The sequence below is a fragment of the Vidua macroura genome, chromosome 2 (genome assembly GCF_024509145.1).
Source record: "Vidua macroura isolate BioBank_ID:100142 chromosome 2, ASM2450914v1, whole genome shotgun sequence".
Taxonomy (NCBI): domain Eukaryota; kingdom Metazoa; phylum Chordata; class Aves; order Passeriformes; family Viduidae; genus Vidua; species Vidua macroura.
The window spans coordinates 86,867,436-86,890,385 of NC_071572.1; the positions used below are offsets into that span (position 1 = coordinate 86,867,436).

The 22,950-nt window shown below is 38.9% G+C and overlaps 1 protein-coding gene across 4 annotated transcripts in view; it reads right to left on the minus strand.

Annotated features, from left to right (window-relative positions):
* Window positions 1-22,950, minus strand: part of PDGFD (platelet derived growth factor D) — a 135,836-nt gene that overhangs the window by 12,397 nt on the left and 100,489 nt on the right. For all 4 annotated transcript variants that reach the window (XM_053971117.1, XM_053971116.1, XM_053971119.1 and 1 more), the window contains 3 exons: window positions 17,039-17,098; window positions 11,625-11,826; window positions 528-742 (listed from right to left, as the gene is read on the minus strand). In XM_053971117.1, coding sequence (XP_053827092.1) covers window positions 528-742; window positions 11,625-11,826; window positions 17,039-17,098 — 477 coding nt within the window. The remainder of the gene's footprint in view (window positions 1-527; window positions 743-11,624; window positions 11,827-17,038; window positions 17,099-22,950) is intronic.

Sequence of the window (22,950 nt, forward strand, 5' to 3'; positions counted from 1 at the left end):
AACGGATTAAAATAATGGGCATTGCTCCTATGCAAAAATTTTGCCCTCCTGAAAAATTGCTGAGTAGGGAAAAAAAGCTGAGTGATTCAGCTGCCTCCTATAAGTAAGAAATTTGGAAGGGAAGAGAGTTCACAAGTGACATAATTGTAATTTCCAAGTGTGAGTGTAAGTTTAAAGCAAGAGGAAATGAAGTCAAATATCTCAAGGAACCCAAGTACTCTGTGTTACTAAAAAGAGTATTTCCAGTGGTGTATACATTTACTTTGTATTAGTCCTTGACTGGGAAAAATCAGTCCAACATAAGGCTCATTCTTGAAACAAAGTTCACTAGGATGCTGTGGTGGCATCCACTCAGAGGTGGCAAAAGTTCTCTCCATCTTCTAAGTTAACTTACACATAAATACTGCCAACACCCCTTTCACATATATATTCTATCAAAAAGCAGCACACTCAGGTCTGAGAAAAGACTTCAGAATCCATGGAAGCAATAAATACCCAAAAGTAGTAACAAAGAAAAATGAAAATACCTCATGATACTTTTTCACTGTTTTCCCTGGCATGCAGGTGCAGGATTTCCAGTTTGGAGTCCCACAGCCACAGTTTCCGCCACAGCGCTGGACAAGGAGGCAGCGGGGGAAGAAAACGACATTTGTCAGCTTCAGCTCCTCCCTTAAATTGACAGAGTAGTTCCTCGGAGTGCAGCTGTAACGCTTCACATCATCATTCAACCTGTCCAGGTCAACTGCAATGCAAAAGAAGTTTCATTAGTGAGGTTAGTGTGGGACATTCCTCTGGTTTATACTGCTCCCCAAGCAGTCAATAACACAGAGTGATGGGGTGCTGGTTGAAAAATATGTGAACTGTAGGAATGATTTCTGAACAGATAAACATAAACCCACCAAATTTAAATCATTACAGGTGGCCATCCAGGCTGTCATCCTTCTCCCACTGACTGCCATAGCACAGATCACACTGACTATAAAGGTGAAAGGAAGGTTTGCCGTAAAATACTGGCCTGAAAGCTGAAGACTGGTCATTTTACTTGCTTTGTCAATCATCATTGGATCCTTGGGCAAGACATTCCACCTCTGCCACTCTCTTCCCTTCTCTGTTTATACCTGGTTTACTTAGATGCTAAGATCTATTTTTTTATTATGAGCAAAAACAAGGCCCTTCCTGTGGTCAGTAGAGAAACATTTTTGGGGAGTGATTCATCCCTTCTGTGGCAAGAGCATTTAGGACAGCCTGCCTGACTTTCTTTCTCAAGTTGCCTGTCTTATGAATAGAATTTAGATAATTCATTTTTAGATGCAGAAACCAATCTAAGCAGTATTAATTTAATCTGGTAAATGTTACTATAATAGGCATATAAATAAATATAATTAAAATTAATAGGCCCATTGAATGCCAGTAGTTGGTTGATGTTTAAATGCCTAGTATGTGAGATCGGTCATGTAAACAAGTGGTAAAGCCAGCCATAAAAATAACTTATAGACTATCAAATGTGAGTTAAAATGCTGTTTCTAGCTTTAGCTTGTAAAACTAAAACAAAACCAAAACATACCTTTATAAATATATTTTCCACAATTGTGACACAGACAAAAATAACACACTTAATGAGTTATATTTCTATATGAATAGATTTCTTTTTCCTTCCTTTCCTGTCTTCTTCTTTCCTTAGGTTTCTGTCCACCAACTAAGTGTTCAAAGCTCAGTGATTCATTCAGGAGTGGGAGGTATGTGAACTTGTGTTGAGTTAGACTCCAAACAGTATTTGCTAACAGAAGCATCAACAGGAAAATAGGGATGGCTCAAATAAGAACTGAGGTAACAGGTTGTGAGCATATGAGATTTTCAGAGCATGTTTAACAGGTCAACATAACCTCTGGTTCTGAGAACACTTGTGCTTTAGTACAAATATGTGAAACCATACAACAAAGACACTTCATACTTTCTGTGACTCAGGCCATGTCAACATCACTAAGTTAATTGTGGAAAAACCTGTTGATTTGTAAACATCATGCACATTTACATTCTAACCTGGAGTTATTCACAAGGCTGATATGCAAGAGGCAAGGGTACATAAATATCAGAAGTGCTATTATAGAAAATCGTAGCAGATTCACTTTCCTGACAAGGTGCTATCTCAGTCAATGGGAATTTAGCAGATAAATTGCTATTTTATAGCAATTATGATACATTCCCCCATGAAATCTCAGTGGTTCTCCCAGAGAGCTAACATCTCTCCAAAAGAGGTATAGATCATCCTCCTGCTATAAGCACAAAATCAATGGGACTGGTGGTATACTCATGCACTGAGAGAAAAATACACTGGGTGTCCTTAGCCAGGACTGGCAAGTCCAGAGTATATTGATTTCTTTGTTTTAACAGATGATATTTTCTTCTCCACTGTCATTCTTCAAAGCCACCTCTTCTTACTGCAGGCTTTCAGGCTAATTCTTTCCACAAGGAAGTGTTTCCCACACCTCTAAACTGTCTCATCAGGACCTTTGCTATCAGCTTTGCTAACTGGTAAAGCAAAGCACTATCTGACTACTATTCACTTCAGCCAACTGATGTGAAGGAAAAATCTACTAAAGGAAGAAGAGGGCTGAAAATTTTCTGCTTCATCACTAATGAGATTGCTTGAGGGGAAAGCCTGGATCATCCACACTGACACTGCAGCAATCCAGGGGAATATCTATGAGATACTCAGATAAGCAGAAAGGTCTTATTTAAGTGATGTTGAAAACATGAAAATGAGTAACCTCAAGCAGAGAAGAAAAGCCCAAGTAAACAATTTAAGAGATACACAAGTCATCCTCCATTAAAATTCATTTGGAGGTAAACACCTACACTCCTTTTTACTCTGGTCTACAGAACTACAGTGCTTGGTGGGAATAAGGTGAGCATGCAGAGTACTCTGTGAATAATGCATCCTCTACTCTGGTAGCACTACACTGACACATAAGAACAGTTCCCATTGCCTAATTAAATCCTTAACTCTAGATCACAGTTTATTGCTCCCCAACAAAAAAACCACATTTTATTCTGAACAACTTTCTCTGCTGAAAGCTTCAATATGCATTTTTTCCTGTCATTGGATTGTTTTACTGTCTGGAGCTAGTCCATTTCCTCATCCATATAAGAATGAGATTTTACAGTACAGTCAGTTTCATGCATCACTTCACTGCTGTGACTAAAATGTAACTGAGCCTTGGTGTGATTGGTGTGAAATCCAGCTGCTTTACTTATCAAGGACTGAAACCACTGGAGTCCTTAATTTAAAACTAGAACTAAAACATTCTTCAGACTGGATGCAAATAATTCCCAAGTATTATTGCAGAATGTCTGCATCAGAGACAGCGTAAAAGTAAGGCAAACATAAAAGAGATGCACTGGAGCACTAAACTGGATACTTGGGGCCCAATGTTTACCCCTTCCTGCCCTTAAATCCTCTGATTAAAACCATCCTCATTTCACATAGCTTTACCTTGAAGCATTCATTAAAATATTCTGTGATTCTGTGATCTTAATCAGAGGTAGGCACTGAAATCAGAGACTGCAGCTAATGCCATGTTTTATTCTGAAAAAGGGAGGCCTTAAAGATTGAGGAGAAAACCTCTGCTGCTGGTCACTGATTAATTTTAAAAAGACAGACAGTCTGTTAGGGTTGCTTTTAACATTTTATCTGCTTCAAATTCACACATAGTCTTTGCATCATCGTATCTGAACATTCTATACTTTTTTCATGCATCAGTCACAGAACAGAGCTAATGTATAAGAGATGGTAGCCACCTTGCCATGGTATTCCTATACTGCATGTCAAAGCCATCTACAAGCAAGGCAAGGAGGATTTGGGTAGCTTTAGACTGGTCAGCCCATGATAAAATTAAGGGGCAAAATCTTCTTGGAAGCAATACCCAGGCACAGGACAGACAAGGGGGTGACTGGGAACATCCAGAATAGATTTACCACACCAAGCTCAGAGCAGGCCATCATGAGACATCTGTCTTGCTGGATGAGGTGAAAGCAGCAGAGGCATCCACTGATATTTGAAAGTGATCCATAGAATCCTTGCAGCCAGATTTCTGAGATATAATGGAATAGGTGGACTACAAATTCAGTAGATAACTGGAATATCTGAGAGACTTGATGAAAATGGCCAGCAATTCCAAGTACAACTGATAGCTGGTTAATATTTGTGTTCCCCATAGGGTAACACTGGGGTCAATACTGCTAAAGATCTGCAGGTAAACTAGAGGCACTGTAAAAGCCCTCAAAGACATTCAGAGCAGTGCTGTATCTTACTGAAGCTAAGGTGTGGCTGAACTTGAGTTGGGAAACTCACAAATAAGCTGGAGAGGGACTTTTTACAAGGGCAAGTAGTGATAGGACAAGGGGATATTGCTTCATACTGAAAAAAGATAGGTTTAGATTAGATATTAGGAAGAAATTCCTTACTGTGAGGGTGGTGAGACACTGGAAAAGGTTATTCAGAGAGGTTGTGGATGCGTCATCCCTGGAAGTGTTCTAGTTTGGATGGGTTTTAAGCAACCTGGTCTGGTGCAAGGAGTCTCTGTCGACAGCAAGGGCATTGGAACTCTAAGGATCTCTAAGGTCCCTTCCAATCCAAACCATTCTGTGATTCTGTGATCTCAACAATGTAACAAAGAACATCTGGATGACCAACATAATGATATCCTCACAATTATATGGCAATAACAAATGAAACATAATCTCCCAGTCTCATCTTTTGCTGGTTAAATCATCTAAATGCTCTGACACTAATGAAATAATTCTTCTCTATACCAAATTTTGACCAAACCCTGTGGCTTTCAGACTTCAACACAAATGGCTGATGGTTTTGACTGCTCCACTGCGCATGCTTAATGATATCACAATAAGCAATGTGTTAAATATACCTGGAAACGTAGGAGCTATCTAAATCCTCCTCATGGGAGCTAAGAAGATCTTGCAATTTGCATTTACTGCAGAATCACAGCACCAAGACAAACCTCCTCAATACAGCAGCTATTATTTTAGAGGAACGAAAGATCAAGATTTCAGTAGGATTATAGCTGTTTTCATGGAACAAAGGGCAAAATATATAGGCCTATTATGGACTGGCAAACCAATTACCAGCTGTGGTACAGGTCAAGTAGCAAAAGCAGACCAAACTATTGGACACAGCTTCATTGAAATCAATGGAAAAGAGCAGCTTATTCCAGTGATAAATAACATGGTGTAAGTTTCACTAGCATTTTAAAAAAGGCTTTAATAGGAAAATCTTTCACTGCAGGGACCAACAATTACATCGCAAAACATGCGAGGGAAAATCTCATTTGTCACAGAGAGGAAAGGTAAGAATGTAGATCTGAATTAGATTGTAAAATGAAAGAATGTGTGCAGTTTGCATGCAACAGACAACTTGGCTCCTAACTGAAGAAGGGTGGGAAAATATTCTGGTTTTTAAGCACAGGGAATACTTTAAATTATCAGCTATTTAAGAAGATATTCCATGTACTTGGAATATTCAAATTTGCCATGAGAAGGAGCATTCAGCATTTGTGATGCCTGCACTCCCTGTCTGATGCACTGAAACTTGCTGGCAGCCATCCCAGAATCTTTCAAAGAAGAGTGCATGGACGTTTGCAGTAATTTATTGGCCACTGCTTGCAAGCCTCTGAGAAATAACATTAAAATTTTAACTTCTTGCTAGACCATTTTAAGTAATGACAATTAAAAACTATTGTTAAGGACATGGTGAAACTTGCCTGGTGTTGGGAACTGATTTTTGGCAATGAACAGCAGAAACATTCTGTGAAGACCCATGGTCTGACCTCACTACTCCCCTTCCAGAGAGCAGTGTAGCTATGCCAGCAAGTGTTTATTTATTTAACTTGTAAAGCTGTCACTGGAGACAGATGCTATTGCAAGAATGTCCCACCTGATTAATTTCCTCTGATAGCCAAAGGCTTCTTGTGTATTATTTCTAAAAATGAAAATGAGCTCAGAGGAAGGAGTAGTCTTGCTAATTATCAGAATGTATCTATCTACATGTGCTCCTGCTTCCAAGGTTTATTTATGGGAAAACAAACCAAAACACTCCATTTCTTTCTAAAGACAAGCCCTTTCTTTGGGTACCAGACCCATGTCATTTGGATTTACTTCTGTGATGAGAAACAGTGACCTTGATCTCTTTCCTTTCTTTCTTCATTTGTACAGAAAACATTTCACAGATGGAGGCCTTTTTTTAATTAAAAATCCTTATTCAAGGGGAGGTAAAAAAATCAGAGATAACAGCAAAACATAAATGCAAACAAGTATGTGGGAAAAGTTAAATAATGTTTAATTGATGGATTGAACTGCTTGTAATGGTATTTCTTAGAAGTTCTTCTAATACTATTAACTAGATAAATTCATGCTTTCAGCAATTTAAACTAGGATGAAGATGCTTCCTTGAAACATGTCTGAACTCTCCTCACAACTCTTTAGAAGAACAGAAACCTGTTTGTGAAGCAGTTCAACATAACTGTGAAGCATGGATGTTTACTTCTTTACCTCTGTTCTTGCCATGAACAGTTGTTGCAGTTTGACAGGGAAGTGATTTTTTTTTTTTTTTTTTTTTTTTCAGGAAGTTAGTAGTCAAACCAATCAGTGGTCAGGTTTGGATATTGGCATTTGGACTGAACACTGAAGGCATGGACACACCTCTGACAACACAGGGGGTTAAAAGCAAGAACTCCCAGGGGAACTCTCTCTTTGGTTCCAGTCAGAGTGCAGTGCAGAGTTTCTCCTGCCCAGCCACAGGCTGGATGGAGGAGGGGAAGCCATGTGGCCTGGGAGAGGTAGGCTGGAGCTCTAGAGGGAGAAGGGGGTGGGGAGTGAAGGGAAGAAAACCAGGCTGGCCCCCGCTCACACAAGACCGAAAGGTAGAAGAACACTGAGATGTCCCAGGCAGCCCCCCCCGGAGAGGAAGAGACAGAGAGCCTGAGGCACCTGGAAATTGCTGCAGAGAAGACAGAGGTGTGGGGGGAGACAAGTGCCCAGCTTTGGAGTGTGGGAGTTCGGCAGCCTGCTGTGAGATCTCAGCTGGCCTGGTCCTGGGAGCCTGAGACTTTTTCCTGAGAAAGGAAAGCTTTGCAAAACACTATTCCTCCTCTATGTAGAAGAGAAATGAAATAACCCAAAAGGCAGTGATAACTTACTGGACATGCTTAATATTTGTAATAACCAAATTACTATGACACTGAGATAAGCAATATGTTACAGCAATGTAAAATAAACGTACTTCGGTATGACCTGCTTTTTTCTAAGAGCCTAGAATGAATATAAAGCTGAATATTTGTACTTACAGAGTTTCTAAAATGCAGAAATTGGTAGCAAACCTTTATGAGTATATTTACAACTGCAGAGGTTATTTGAAATAACTATAATATTTTCATGTAGGTGTACACCATAGTTTATAGCTTATACAAGGCCTTTCATTTCAGAATTGTGAAAATCTGAATGTATCTTGTCCTTTCTTTTCTGTCCTATTCTGCCAGTCTGGATTGCACTGTGATTTTATAGTCAGCTTTCACTGGAGTGGTTAACAGCAAACCTTGCTGAACATATACAGAATTAAATTTCAAACTTCATGTGTTTATTAGTGAGACACATTTCATACTAATATCTCATTTCAATAGTGAGAAATGCAATAGAAATTTCAATAGAAATGCAATTTTGATTTCAGTAGAAAGAAATGCACTTAACTCAATAGATTTGCATCAGTATTGTAGAGGTGTGACATTTTGCAGACTGAATGGAGTTACCTTAAATATAGATTTAATCCACAGACTCTTCAACTTTTAGGTACTTGCAAGAGATGTCCAGGAAGGGACTGTTTATGCATATATTAATGTGTACAAATACAAAAAATCACGGAATCTTTTGGCTTGGAAAAGACCTTCAAACATCAAAAATACAACAATAAATCAAGCATTGCCATAATCATCTTTAAACCATATCCCCACACGCCACATCCACACACCTTTTGAATATTTCCTGGGATGGTGACTTCACTACTTTCCCTGGGCAGTCCGTTCCAATGCTTGACAACCGTTTCTGTGAAATTCATTTCCTCAGTATCCAATCTAAACCTCCCCTGTTGCAACTTCAGGCCATTTCCTCTTGTCCTGTCACTAGTAGCGTGGGAGAGGAGACCAATCCCAACTTGGCTGCACCCTCCTTTCAGGCCGTTGCAGAGAGTGATGAGGTTCCCCCCGAGCCTCCTTTTCTCCAGGCTGAACACCCCCAGCTCCCTCAGCTGCTCCTCACAGGACTTGTGCTCCAGACCCTTCCCCAGCTCCGTTGCCCTTCTCTGGACACGCTCCAGCCCCTCAATGTCTTTCTTGCAGTGAGGGGCCCAGAACTGAACACAGGATTGGAGCTGTGGCCTCACCAGTGCTGAGTGCAGGGGGACGGTCACTGCCCTGCTCCTGCTGGCCACACCAGTGCTGATCCAGGCCAGGATGCCATTGGCCTTCTTGGCCACCTGGGCACACCCTGGCTCATGCTCAGCTGCTGTTGACCAGCACAGCCAGGAAAGCTGGGCAGCTTTCCAGCTCCTGTCCCCAGCCTGCAGCACTGCCTGGAGTTGCTGTGACCCAAGGGCAGGATGCAGAATTTGGCCTTGCTGAGCCTCATACAGTTTGCATCAATACAGCAATGATGGGAGGAAGCAAAAACAGAGCCGGAGACTACTTTTAAAGAACAAAAGGTTCTGGACTCAAATTTTAACATAGGAAAACCTATTCAAATGCTGACAACTAGATTTTGGGTTTTTGTTTGTTTGTTTGTTATTGTTCAGAGAGTGGTTCCAGAGAGATTGAGCAGCCTCCATGCTTGGAGATATTAAAAACCTGACTTGACATGGTCATTGAGCAACCTGCTATTGATGACCCTGCCTTGAGGAGGGGCATTTAAGTTCTTGAGGTGTCTTCCCACTTCATCTATTCCGATTCTGTGAGTTTCAGGTATTTCTTATTTGATTTCTTATTTGCTTGACTTTGATATTTGTAGATTATCAATTGTCAAATTAAGAAAACATACCATTTAAATATAATTTATCACCTATCCCTGTTATCAGAATTAATATCCAGCTACACTGCCTCTCTTAGCTCAATTTTGTGCCAGAGTTTGGTATGGGAAGAAGGTTGGATAGGAGTGAGATTATTAGTGATTAATTTATACCATTTATATGGCGTGATCTGAAAATGCTGTGAAAGATAGGCAAAGATTACATCAAATTGTTCTTACCTGCCTCAGGACTGTTCTAACTTAGGATAAAAAAATAAAACCCAAGCTGTAACCTGGTATTTCAGATAGCTATCTGAAATAAATTATGATATAATCTACTGCTCTCTTTGCTGCAAGGTTACCCCAGTGCCTATAAACATTCCTCAGAGTTCCACATTGTGTTTAAAAGCCACCAAGCATTTGTAATTTAAGGATTTGTTAAAGCTATTCCTTACTCCTCACATCCTCCAAGAACAAGCCTTTAATCTTGTCAGACGTTTATGACTAAATAAAAAATCTTAACTGAAATTTTTAAAAGATTTCACAGTGGTGAGGTATTTTAGCCCAGAGAGCTGCTAACAGGCAGGGAATTTGGCATTTAGTTTGAAAACAAAAGGAAAACTGTTATAAGACTTTTTTTTTTTTTCTTGTAACCAAACCACCACCAACAAAAAATCCTACTAAAATAAATCAAGTATTAAAACTGTAACTGGAAAAATGTTATGCATCTGAATTTTCTGAGCGCTATCATATCAGTTTGATACCTGCAGCCTGCATACTTAGCATCAATAAAGCATCAAATGTTATTTTATATTTATGTGGTTATTTAAATATATGTGATACTGGGCCAAATAGGATCTGAGAATGAAATGGTATCTGGAGAACAGAACCAGTACAGGATACAGGATTTTAATCAGCTTCTATTAAAAACAGAATAGATCCTTCATTTCTTTTTTATACGTATCTACTGGTGCCAAATCCAGCCTGAATGAATAAGGGACACGCAGATCAAGTTCCACACACCCACAAAGAGATCAAAACACTCTAGAAAGTCATGCAGTGACACTTATGTCAAGTTTTTCCCCAACAATGGCTGTGGTGGTTGCCTGAAATTTTTGACTTGCCAAAAGGGAGCAAAGTAAAGGGGTTCACTTTTTGCTGAATGGGTGCTCAGGGCTTTATCCTTTGAAGTGCTGAGTCCAGAAACAAAGAAAGCCAACTTGTCTTGGAAATTGTACACCAGTACTGTGTCTACTAATGCACGGTATGTGCCTGAGGTTATTCTCCTGCTTCAAGGACAACAGCCACAGGACAGCACACATTACTACCATTCACCTCTTACTCTCCAAGTCAGGGTGAGCACATGAATGGCGGATGGCCTTTGCCAGATTCTGGTTCGTGCCCAGCCATGACCAGGCTGACAATTTAGCAATATGGTGATTGCATTTCAGAGCCTGGGAACACTTCTTGACACAGTTTTCCCTAATACAGATGCAGTCTATATATGCCTTTTAAGAGCAAAGCCTCATGATTTGATAACAAGTAAGTTACAAACATGGAACTACAATTCTCTCTTGCTCCTTAGAACATGCTTAAGGCATGAGGATGGGATTTGAGATGTAAATAAATGGAAGACTTCACAGAATTGGAACTGTGATTTGGTAATTATAATTTTAGAGTTACAAATAAGAATGTGATTGCACAACTTGAAAATAGATGACAACATGAGAAGTCAAATAAAATTCTTCACCCCAGATCTTCTCTGAAAACTACAGTGACTGTCATCCTGAAGACTCCTAACAGACCTCCTGCATCTATACTGCACATGAAGGGCAATTTCATCAGGCCCTTCAGTGCACAGTTACCCCAGAGCACAACTGTGACTTCTCAATAGTGTTTCTTTTTCATGATGGCTTTGTACTGCCAGCTAAACACCCCTTTGCTTTGCCATTTGGTGGATGATTTGAACTAACAGAAGGAAACAAGAAACATAACCCAGAAATGTGTGCTTTGCTCAATTATAGACAAAGATGTTAAATGATAATAATGTTCCCTGCCAACATAATGAAAAACAGTGAAATGTTCGCATCCTAAAAAAACAGCTGCACATACAGGTGTCTGCACCAGATGCTTCCCTAAGCACAATGTGATAAAAGAGATTATTTCTCACTCGACAGAGAACAGTCCCTAAGCAAGGTATTTAAAGAAGGATGATAACACAGATAATTAGGAGTCCCACGCTTTACACACAAAGCAAGGATTTAGAGGGTAAATCTGAGAACTATGTGTCTTTACATGTCGACCTGTGTTTTTATTTGTGAATTTATCATAAAAAGGGCAGTTTTCAGTCTGATTTCTCAAGTGAGATCCTACCTGGAAATTAATTAAGGATTGAACAACACATCCCTGGTTTTAATGGGTGGTACCTTGCCCTGTGACTCTAAAAGGAACATGAGCACCAGAATGTAACACCTGACTAATGGACTTTCCTATGTGGAGTGAAGGAATATCCTGTCCTTTTCCCAAAGTATGTGTAAGTATGTCCCAAAGTCTTTTCCTACCTTTGGACTTCCTGTCATGGTAGCTCCTGCCTCGATAATGGTGCCCACTGTCTGTGTACAGATTCTCAAGATCTTCTTGCCAGGAGTCCGGGTTAAAGTGTTTGAGCAGATCCTCCACCGTGTCAAAGGCAGCAATGGTCTGATCCAGTGCTTCTGCCGTGAGCGTAGGGTCAGTCACTGATGGAGAGGGATAGGATACCCCCTAAGAGTGACATACATCTCAGTGTACTTGGAAGAAATTACAGCACCACTTTAAACAACTGAAAACAGTTATTGACAAGCTTGTTTCATTATTGAGTGAAACAGTTACTTTGGACCATCTTTTCAAGTCTTTGGGCCAGGACGTTTTTATACCTGTGTTTTCTTTTTATAAGAAGAGATACCAAGAAATTCCTAAATAAATCCCAGAGGAGATGTAGGGAGCAAAAGCACTGCCACTGGTGGACTGTCCGTATTTACATGCACTCCTCAAAAGGAATGATGGTTTGCACATATACAAAGATGTAATGAAAATGTCTTTTGAAAGCACTGTCATTGCCATGGCCACAGAAATGGAGATGCCAGTTCTGTTGCTTATTTCACATGAGGCAGATCCGAAACCACAGCAGAGAAAGACAAATGCAAAGAAGTCTACTAGACTATCTTTCTCTGGTCAATTTGGACAACAATTTTGGCATGGTTAGAGACTTGGAAAAATGGCCCTTTATTACCCAAAAGTAAATGTATTACAAAACAATGATGAATTGACATTGAACAGATATTTTACCAAAAATACAACTTACTAAACAAACAGATAAAACATGATATTTGGATCCTGGAGATGCTGGTGGGTGAGAGGCTGGACATAACCTGTCAATATGCTTGCAGCCAGGAAAGCCAGTGGTGTCCTGGGCTGCATCCAAAGCAGCATGAGCAGCAAGGCCAGGGAGGGGATTCTGCCCCTCTGCTCTGCTCAGCCCCCACCTGCAGGGCTGCATCAGCTCTGGGGTCCCAGCACAGGGGGGACAGGGACCTGTTGGAGCGAGTACAGAGGAGGGACACCAGGATGATCAGTGGGATGGAGGAAAGACTATGACAATTGGAATTGTTCAGCCTAGAGAAGAAAATGCATCAGTGTGACCTAACTGTGGCTTTCCAATGCCTGAATGGAGCCTACAAGAAAGATGAAGAGAAACTTTTTACAAGAGCAGCTAGTGAAAAGACAAGGTGGAACTGCTTTAAAATGAAAGAGGGCAGGTCTGGATTAGATTTGAGGAAGAAATTCTTTACTCTGAGGGTGATGAGACACTGGACTAGGTTGCTGAAGGAGTCTCTGGATGCCCCATCTCTGACAGTGTTCATAGTCAGGTTGGAAAGGGCTGTGAGCAACCTGGTCCAATGAAAGGCATCCCTGCCCACTGCAAGGGAATTGAAACCAGTTAATCTCTAAGGAACCTTCCAATTCTAGACATTCTATAATTCTATGATCTCAGTAATGTAACAATGAATATTTGGATGACTAACATAGTAGTATCCTCACAATTATAACACCAAATGGAATATTTATTTTCTACCAAGTACTGTTCTCTGAATGTTCCCACTGAACTTCTGGCACAATTTGACTTTGACAGAATGATTGCAGCATTTTCAGTTTTATTGGAGACAACTTGAAACATTTTTAAAATTCTTAATTTAGAATCACAATACTCACTATCCTGACATCACTTTTTCCCTTATTCAAGCACAGGGCTGAATAGTATGTAAAATATGTACATAGAAAAGCTATTAATACAGATCTCTTACTTTCTGAAGGACCACAATCACTTTTGTCCAAAACGAGGCATATTTTAGCACACAAATTGTTTGGTCTCATAAGTTAAAACACTGGGGAGAAACCCCATGAAACCTAAATTCTTTCATGGAAACCCAGCTCTGAAGTAATCCAGCAGAAATATGCCAGGTAAAATTAATGGCTTCCCAAAATATTTGTTTTGTCTCATCTCCCAGGTAAACGTATATGTTAAATTATTAATCTTTGCGATTAACTTCACTCAATTGGTTCATGATGGAAGGGTCAACTCATTTGAGTAAATTCACTCGTTTGCAGGATTGTGTCCTTCAATTCCTCCTATAATGGTTTTAAATTATATATATATGTATGTATTTTAAAATAAAACACTTGTCTTTAATGGTAAGCTGTATCACAAAACTAACAATTCTTTATGTTTTCCTGCATATGTTTGCTGAAAATATGGACAGTCCAAATTATTAAAAATTAGGAAAAGAAGAAACAGTAAACATAACAATAGTGCAGTCAAGAAAGCATGGCTGCACTTTACAGCTTACCACCAACAGCCCAAGACGTTTCAGTGGGCCCACCTGTGACTGCAATGCCTCTCTAGTGCAGTGCCAAGACACAGTGCAGAGGCCTGTAAAAATTCATGACCCCTTAAAAATGAAGGCACACCTTGAAGCCTCTCTCCTGACTTCTATGTGGCTGTTAATAGAGACTATGAGAGAGGTGGAAGTCCCAGCAGTGGAAAAGCTCACACCAGCAGAGCGAACACAGCATTGTTATCTAAAGCAGTGTTGCAGGATAGACTATGCTGCAGCCAGCATCACACAGTGTGCTAACACAGCTGCTGGGGCTACGAAAGGAAAAGGCACCTAAATGCCACTTTCTTACTGAGGAGAGCTTGGTGGAGCTCATGGCAGTCCAGTAGGAAAAGATCAGCCCCTGACTGCCTTTCAAAAGTGAGAAATATGGTCCAAGGTTGTTGAAGAAACAGAAGCATAAAAATCAGGCCACAGATGTGTGGCATACTCAGTGCAGGAAGTTTTTTCCCACTTGTTCAACTGTACATTTCATTACAGAAGGGGAGGTCAAGCTGTGAATATGTAGGGCATTTCAAACTCATACAGGCAGCTGGGATTCCCCATTTTCTTTTCAAGTAAAAGCTCCTACTCAAGAGATTTGTGCAGCCTCGTTCAAACAGAGAAGAAAGCTTAACTTTTCCTCAGTGACAGCCAAATCAAGAGGAATTATTTCAACAGCTGAGATAGCCTCCTGGCAGCAACATCATGTGGCAGGCCCAAAAGCAACTTCAAAGTTGCCAACCCAACTGCCTCTCTTTTGTCTTGCCAAGAATGAGGCGCTGGCTTTCGGAGAGTTTGTGCTTGTCATAATCTGACTTCTGAGATCACATCCAAAGAAGGGGCAAGAGGAAATGTAAGGAGCAATGAGGAGTGAAGATCTTCCACATTATGTACTTCCTTTGCATTTCTTAAAAGCACTGAGTACGTTTTTAATTTACTGGAACACAAAGGTATCTTTTTTTGGTATGTGCTCTTGCCCTTAATTTCTGTTCACTCATTCTTGTAACTTTCCTATCTCTATTGTGAGCCTGACAGGCAATTCAATGTGCATCACAGTTTTTTGTTGGTCATAAAATTACTTTACATATAGTGGAAACTAACCTTATAAGGAGTTAGATTTTGTTTCCTTTTTTTTTTTTCTCCTGAGTTTGCCATGATGGGTTAAGGGTAGAAGCATTTTTTTAACTTTCTGAGAAAAAACGCAAACAAAAAAACCAAACCAAAATATAACTCTGTAATATGACTTCAGACATGGAAGAAAAAATTTGCTCACGCTAAAATTTTTATTCTGAGTCTTTGGGTTACTTGTGGGTTTGAGAGAAGAAACTCAGACCTGCCACGCTACCTGAGCATCAGCAGAATTGCATGTCATCTTGTCCAAGACTCACAGGTCTGAGTTTGTCCTTCTGCCTCTCAAGACCATAACAGAATCCCTGAATCTTTCTCTCCTGAAGAACTTGGATTTCCTCATTTTCCTTGGTGCCTTTGTGAAAAATTGCTCAATCTCCCTGCTTTATTTTCTCTGAGGATAAAAAGGACTTGTGGGTGCAATGTGCTGGAGAAAGTATATTTTATTAGACATGGGAAAACCAATGAAACCTAGGTTCAGCTTCTGGTTTAGTTGTAGGTTTCCATGTGACCTTGGGCATCAGTTTGCTACCTGTAATATTTGTATTGAACTTCCTTAGCTGCAACACATTAAAACCAATTTTTAAGGGAAAAAAAAAGCAAAAAGATGAACTTGATTTTTCAATATGAAAAGGATACTGGGTTATTGTTTGGTATATTGTGCGTTTTCTGATGTTAAGGATGATAACTAACATGGTGTTTACCATAAGCTTAATCTCATTTACATACTTACCTGATGAGGGAGCCCTAGGCTTACTTTTTCAAACATCAGCTTACCATATTTTTAAACAAAATATTCCATCACATTGATTTCCCCCCCCCATGTCCACATTAGAATGAAAAATGAACTTGTGTCTTTTAGTAAAACTGTTCTAGCATCTCATACTTGGCACATCCCGTAGATCTCAGCCTTGCTAACATCACTCCTCAAGACTTTCAGCACAGCTGATTCCAGGCAATCAGTGAATCGTATCATGAAGGTGACAAGTGACATTTGCAAATTCAAGAGTAAACACACATGAGATTGGCTTAACCTTCTAATTTTGGCAGCACAGAGTTTTCTCACTGCTTGCTGCCTTGATTGGACCCTGATCACTAGAATTTACCCATTTTTATTTACTGCTCCTTCATTAGCTACTCCTGGCAGCTACTGTAACAAAGGTGTTATCACTAAGCTCTCTTCCATGAGTGCTTCAGACACTGGTTTCAAGTCTACTTTAAGTATTTACCCCCATCTCATGTGTTTTAAGAGGAGTTAACAAGAATCATGACATGGTGTGGAGCAGACAGCAAAGCACACAGAAGAGGACTGCCCATATTATGAATTCTCATGCTACTATGCCATTCCCCAGCACTGGGAAATAGCAAAGAGGACACATTTTTTGCCAATGACACAAATCAGATGTAATGAAGAGAAAATTAATTTTTTTTACTAGATTGCTTGGGTTTTTTTTCTTTCTTGATTTTTCTCCCAGGTTGCAATTCACTGCTGAATATGGAGTAACTGTATATGATTTCAGAAATAATATTTTATTTGAAACACTTTAAAACAATTCTCAGTATTGACAATGAAATGCCAGATCGATTTTCTTGCCAGCCTGCTTTACATATGGTCTTCCATGTAAGTCAAGACATTCAATGATTAAAAATTTTAGGTTTGTATCTGGTATTTTCATACTGGCAGGATAAGTTCGAAAGCAAGAAATGTTTTGCAGTGGCTGCCTCATGTGTTCACAACAGCTAAGGGCATATTCTGAATCTTTTATCCCTAAAAGCATACTGTTTGCATCCAGTATCAGTTAGATAAAAACTTTATTCATCCTCTTTCAAAGGTGAATACATGGTTTCTCTGTACAGATGCCATTTTATCGAGTTGGATTCAAGCCACCCTATCAATCCATCCATGGGCAAAATAGTGAGAAATTACTTACTGAGACAGAGCTTGTGACTGACTCCCAGTTGGTTTCTGAGGCTGCATGCTGAAAATCATCCTAAGGGGAGAAACACACAGGAAAAATCACCATTAAGGCAATATCCTAAATTAACTACAAAATCTAAAAAATTTTCAGCATTCAACATCTGTCACTTTTTCTGACCCTTTTTAATGCAAAAGTCCCTCGCTATGTGTCACTTCTCAATAAAGTTACTTTATTCAGGTTCCTCCTTTTTCAATGTTTATAAACTCCTTGTGAGCTTGCTTGGACAAGAATGGGTGAATATTATTATTGTTACTGTTATTATTATTATTATTATTATTATTATCATCATCATCATCATCATCATCAACCACAATAACAGTAATAATAATACCAATCTGATATATGCTGCTTTGCATAGCAGGACCTAATCTGGTCAAGGACATTACATTCATCTGCCAACATAAATATTAAACAACATCTCTGTATGTCTACAACCAGAGTATTAATGCAGTTGCCAAACTGATCTGTTGGAAAGAATGTGAACATGCTAATTCCCTGGTACTACTTAGTCAAGGTGAAAAGCAGGGTAATCTAATCCATCTGAAAAGTAGTCCTAACATGACTGTACTGCTTTTGGTACTTGTGCTGAACAGTACACGATCATCACTGCACTATGTTTTGTTGCATAAAAAAACCCAGCCACAGTACATGCCTGTTAACAGCGCCATTGCACAGAATCTCCGGGCATTTATGATTAATTTGAGCATAGGGATGGGATTCATATAATCTATCTTTGGACAACTATGAAGCCAACATCTAAGCCAATTAGTCTTGTTTCCATTTACAATCAACTAAACCTGGCATTTCTGGGATGCAAATCATCTGATCTGTTTTAGAAGCTTTACTTGGGATGACAGTGCACCCTGAAAATGCATTTTTGTCTCCATTGTCTCTATAAAAGGAACTTGGGAGGTTGATCTTAGATACAGATGTCAAAACTGTAGATATTGACATGTGGTCACTTAAATCCCAATCCACTTGTCTGACCAGTGATGAGCAATAACTACTGAAATAATGAAGAAGCCATTTCTTTAATCTTTTGGCATCTTTACTCATTTCCAACAGGAATAACTAAACTGTGAAAAATGGAAAAAAAAAAAAAAGCAGCATTACAGAATGGTTATTAAACGCACACATGCAGTGAATAGCTAATGATTGGCATGAATATGCAGGTAAGGAAAGTGGGCTGAAGTGACAGGATACCAAGATTTTAATTCCTAATAATAGAATTTATAATGAAGAGGTTTAAGGAAGATGGATCAATGCCTTTGCTCACAATTTCATACTGACTCAGAATCTGATAAGTTTTTTTTTAAGCTGGCAACTGAAAGGGGAAATGGAAAGGAAACCGCACAGCTGATGCTTGTTAGACTTGATCGTGCATTTGATCATACATATATATATATATGCATATATTAAATTATTTCTTAGGAATGGAAAACAGAAAATTGATCTCATAATTTGCTAATTCACCAATAAAATGTTCCTTTAGTCAAGAAGGAACAGAGCTGCTTTCAGATCCAGAATCAATATACTTGGTTTTTTAATGTTTTTCATTTGCTATAGAAAAATATTTATATGTCTCAAAAGTCACAAGACTGTTTCTTCAATACTGTTACTGTTTCTTCTTCTTCAGCATTTAAGATTAATAGAAATTAAAAAATCCCATCAGTAAGTGACCACTAAAGCTGCAGAGCAATAAAAACATTAATAATTATGTAGTCATTTTCTGCTAAGAATACAGAAGAAAAACACTGGTAAAAATTTCAATGCAGATTTTTTTCTTAAAAATAGTAAAGAGATATGCAAGCTATAATCAGATCATACACCATTCTGAATATGCCTCCCTTGGCCACATTCTTTATACAATTGGTTGCCCAGTTCTTGACAAGCAACAATTTAAATTAAATAAAAATGTATTTGAAAAGCTCATGAATCCTCTGTTAAAGTCTGCCAGTTGCAGAACTTGGAAATAATTTCCTCTCTGTCATTAGCTTCCATTTAGCACTTCCAGGAAAAAAAGTAGCATTGAGCTCTAAAGCATTATTTTAAAACAGAAACAATTTGCTTCACTGAATGTTTTGAGAAGACTGTAGTCTTGTGTTCAAAGGGATATCTAAATGCAGATATCAAAACTGTTTCTTTAGTCTGTGATTCTTTGAGTTGGTTCATGCCAGGAAACCCCTCCAAAATCCTGATACAGACACGTGTACCACCTGCTTCTTGGATCTCAAACCTGATGACTGCACATTTCAACTCCGATTATATTCAATCTGTCTAAACTATTCACAACTCTATGGCTTTGTTCCACCGCCACTCAAGGCAGCTGCAGTCATTCTTGGCTTCTCAGTGCTTTCAACCTCTACAGTTTGGAGACTATTATCTATGGCTTCTGCTTGCAGCTATTTCAAATAATAATATCAAAGTGGGTCTCATCATTACAAAACCCTCTCCTCTTTCTCACCATTGCCCCTAGCAGAAGCTGAAGGACAAATCTATTTTCAGTGCTATGAATTCATTCTACCTCATTCTTATGAATTTGACTGTGATTGCTTTGGCTGTTGTTTTGCTGTTGTTTCTTCATTACTTAAAACAACATTAAAACTTTTAGTTCAAACATTAAAAAACCCACCAAAATTGTTATGTTTTCTTACTGAATCAGGAACAACAGGGTGGTAATAATTTGGCTACATCACCTTGACAACAGTGTTTCTATTTTTGTATTTGTATCATGGTGACATAAAAACTTCACTAGAGACTTCAGCAAAGCATTGAATTAACTGTTCTACAAGCAGCAAAAATACAGGCAAAACAACAGAACTACCAATCTCCTTCTGATAGCAGCTACACTATTCACTACAGTGAAGAAAAATTACTTCCAAACATCAACTTCCAAAATTACACCTCAGCAAGACAAATTCTGAGTCAGTCCTCAGAGTTAAATATGTATGGACATTGATATATTGTTCCTGGCTCTGTTTTGGACAAAGAAAATCTACTCTCTCCTTCGCAGATGGACTTTATAGCCTATCTCCCATCACTGATGGCCACTAAGTGACAAGGAGTCACAGGGAATAATCCCTGTTTCACCCAGGACTTTGGCAATTGGAGATCATGATGCAAAATCACAGCTATCAATGATATATGAGACTGCAGAGCCAGATAGCACTGGTTCCTGAGGAAGATGATTTGCAGCCTGGGGGACCACGACCTGCAGCAGCACAGGCTCTGCTGTGTTGAAGCCATGGGGCTTGGCAGAGCCAATAGGAACAGAGAGGCATCAGGAAAACACTTGGGATGTGGCTGAGACACTCTCCAGTTTGAGAAGCATGTTGCATGACTCACTTTGTTGTACCACCCATGTGGCAAAACATGCGAGTCCTCCCAGCTATGCTGAGTTACTGCCTAGTCCTCAAGTTAAAAGCAAGAAGCACTGTGATTATTCACCTTTTTCACTGTAGTTTAGTCTTTTGTCATCTTGGTGCATGACTACTGTGAGGAAGGATGCCTGGGATAGGCAATAACCACCACACGACAGGCACAGCACACTGACAGCTCTCTCTAGTGCAAAGAAGCAGCCCCACATCTCTATAAGCTTCTCTGTCAATTCTTTTCCTTAATCTGCAGGTTTCTGGGGTGATTGGATTAGATATAGTAAAAAAAAATGTTCATCTGACAAAATAACTACAAGATATTGCTCATGAAAGCTGAGGCAATTCTCTCCACTTCAGTGAGTGGGAAAGGTTCTCAAAGGAGGTATGATTAAGAATTAAGAGTCCAGGCAGCACCCCTGACTGATGATTTTGTCCCACTGGCTCAGAAAGGTCCTCTCCTAAAGGAGCCACCATCTGTACTGTGCCCTGCTACTCAGAAGAGAAGTGATGGAGAAAGGGTCAAAATGCAGGCATGTTCTTGGGGAAATAAGCATGAGAAAGGGGAAGAATGAAGTAAACTAAGAAAAAACTAAGAGAAGCTGAAGTGTTGAGCTCTGCCTGTGGTCATTCCATTTGTAGTATTTAGACACCATAATTATAAATGATCCAAAAGAAAAGCAGTTTCTAGAAATTTACAGAAAAACAGGACTAACAGATGTACTGAGACACAGAAGATCCTGCAGAAACAAATCATGGGTGAAATGGGGCATATTAAAAGAAGTCCAGTACAGAAACAGAAAGAAGTTGTGAGCTCTCCCTGTAATGAAAAAATTAGGGATGAAGGACAATGGAAGGTCTGTAGGGAAAAATTACAGTAAATTGCAACTTGAAGAAAAAAGAGACAAAATTATCATAACATTTAGATTAATAAACAGATACTCAATGATAACCATTGTTGAACAACAGTCAACATGTATCTATTGCATTCAGAGGTATGTGCAGACAGGTAACTGATAAGCAGATAAACTTGTATTTGTATATAGTAACAACAAAATATAATAACCTGTAAATCTTTCTTCTTTTGTCTGCCACAAGCAATAGTGCCTATATTTTCACTAACAATTAAATTTACAGGCATACATTTTCTCTATAAAGCAACACATATTTCAAGTAAATAAATACCAAACTCAGAACATGCTGTATAACAGAAATGGTGTTATATAAGTTAGAGGTAAAAGAAAAATCATAGTTCCATTAAAAAAAATGCTGTGACACACATTCAAGTTTGTACATTTCAACTGATTAAATTTAATTTCTCATGTAACATTTTAGGACACTCCAATTTCTATAAATATAAGCATATAGATTTACACTTTGAAATATCTTTTTCTTGAACCATACTTTCATTTTGTCACATGTCTGGGTTTTAATTTAGTATCAGATTGATATTTATTAACACCTCCTAAGGATGCTGAAAGATACTTATAGCAGGCTACTAGGAAGCCAGAGGCTGGATTTTTCTTACAGTAATGGTCAAACCGCTGCTGCTCTGTTCAGCTCTGATGACCAGACATTAATAAAAATAAAAGTTTCTGAATTTGGAGAGTGAGCAACAATGATGGTTTGTAGTCTGGGAATCATGCCTTGCCATGTAACATTAAGTGCAGGCCAGTGTCTTTAACGAAGGTTAGATGTGAATTGACTTTGCCTCTCCAGATAATAACCCATACTCTGCTAAAAGAGACAATTATCAATGTCAACAAGCTCTTTCTTTTGGCAGTGCAAGCATTAACAAATCCAGGTAGCTGTAAGTGAAGGCAGCAGTATCCAAACTGGAAGTATGAGCAAATTTTACCACTGTCACCAGCTATTAGTGGAACAGCTAAGAAATTAACAAATAACTTTAATCCTATTGAATTTTCTTTTCTACTTTTTGATGCAGTCCCATAAAGGCAGGGTATCCATGACAACAGTATTTTAAAGTCAGTTACAAAAGGTCAGACAGCCACCAAACTGTCTGATCTCAAGTGTAATAATGTGGTTCTCACTGCTCAAAAAAAAAAAAAAAAACCATAAATTGAGTTTCTGAAGCCCAGTTGCCACTACATATCAGTAGTTACAACCTTACCAACCAAATTAATAGTAGTTCAAGGTAACATATAAAATTACTCTTGATTTTTTCTGACACATTTACTAGCTAAAAATGAACAGGAAGCATAAGATACTTAAAAATTCAGAAGTATAAGGCTGTAATAATGACTTAGGTTAACTGCAGTTTGTTACATTTATTTATGAAAAGCTGAAGTAAAACTGAAGCAGAAGAATATATTTAGTAAGTTATGTTTCATCAGTATTCCTCTTCATCCTTCGCCTAGCTCTGGAAATAGGCATTGCTGGGTGCATACTGGAAGAATGTCTGAGACACTGATTTTTAAATCATCTGTCTAAAAGGTCATATAGTACTTGTTCAAATGAGATGACAGTTATCCC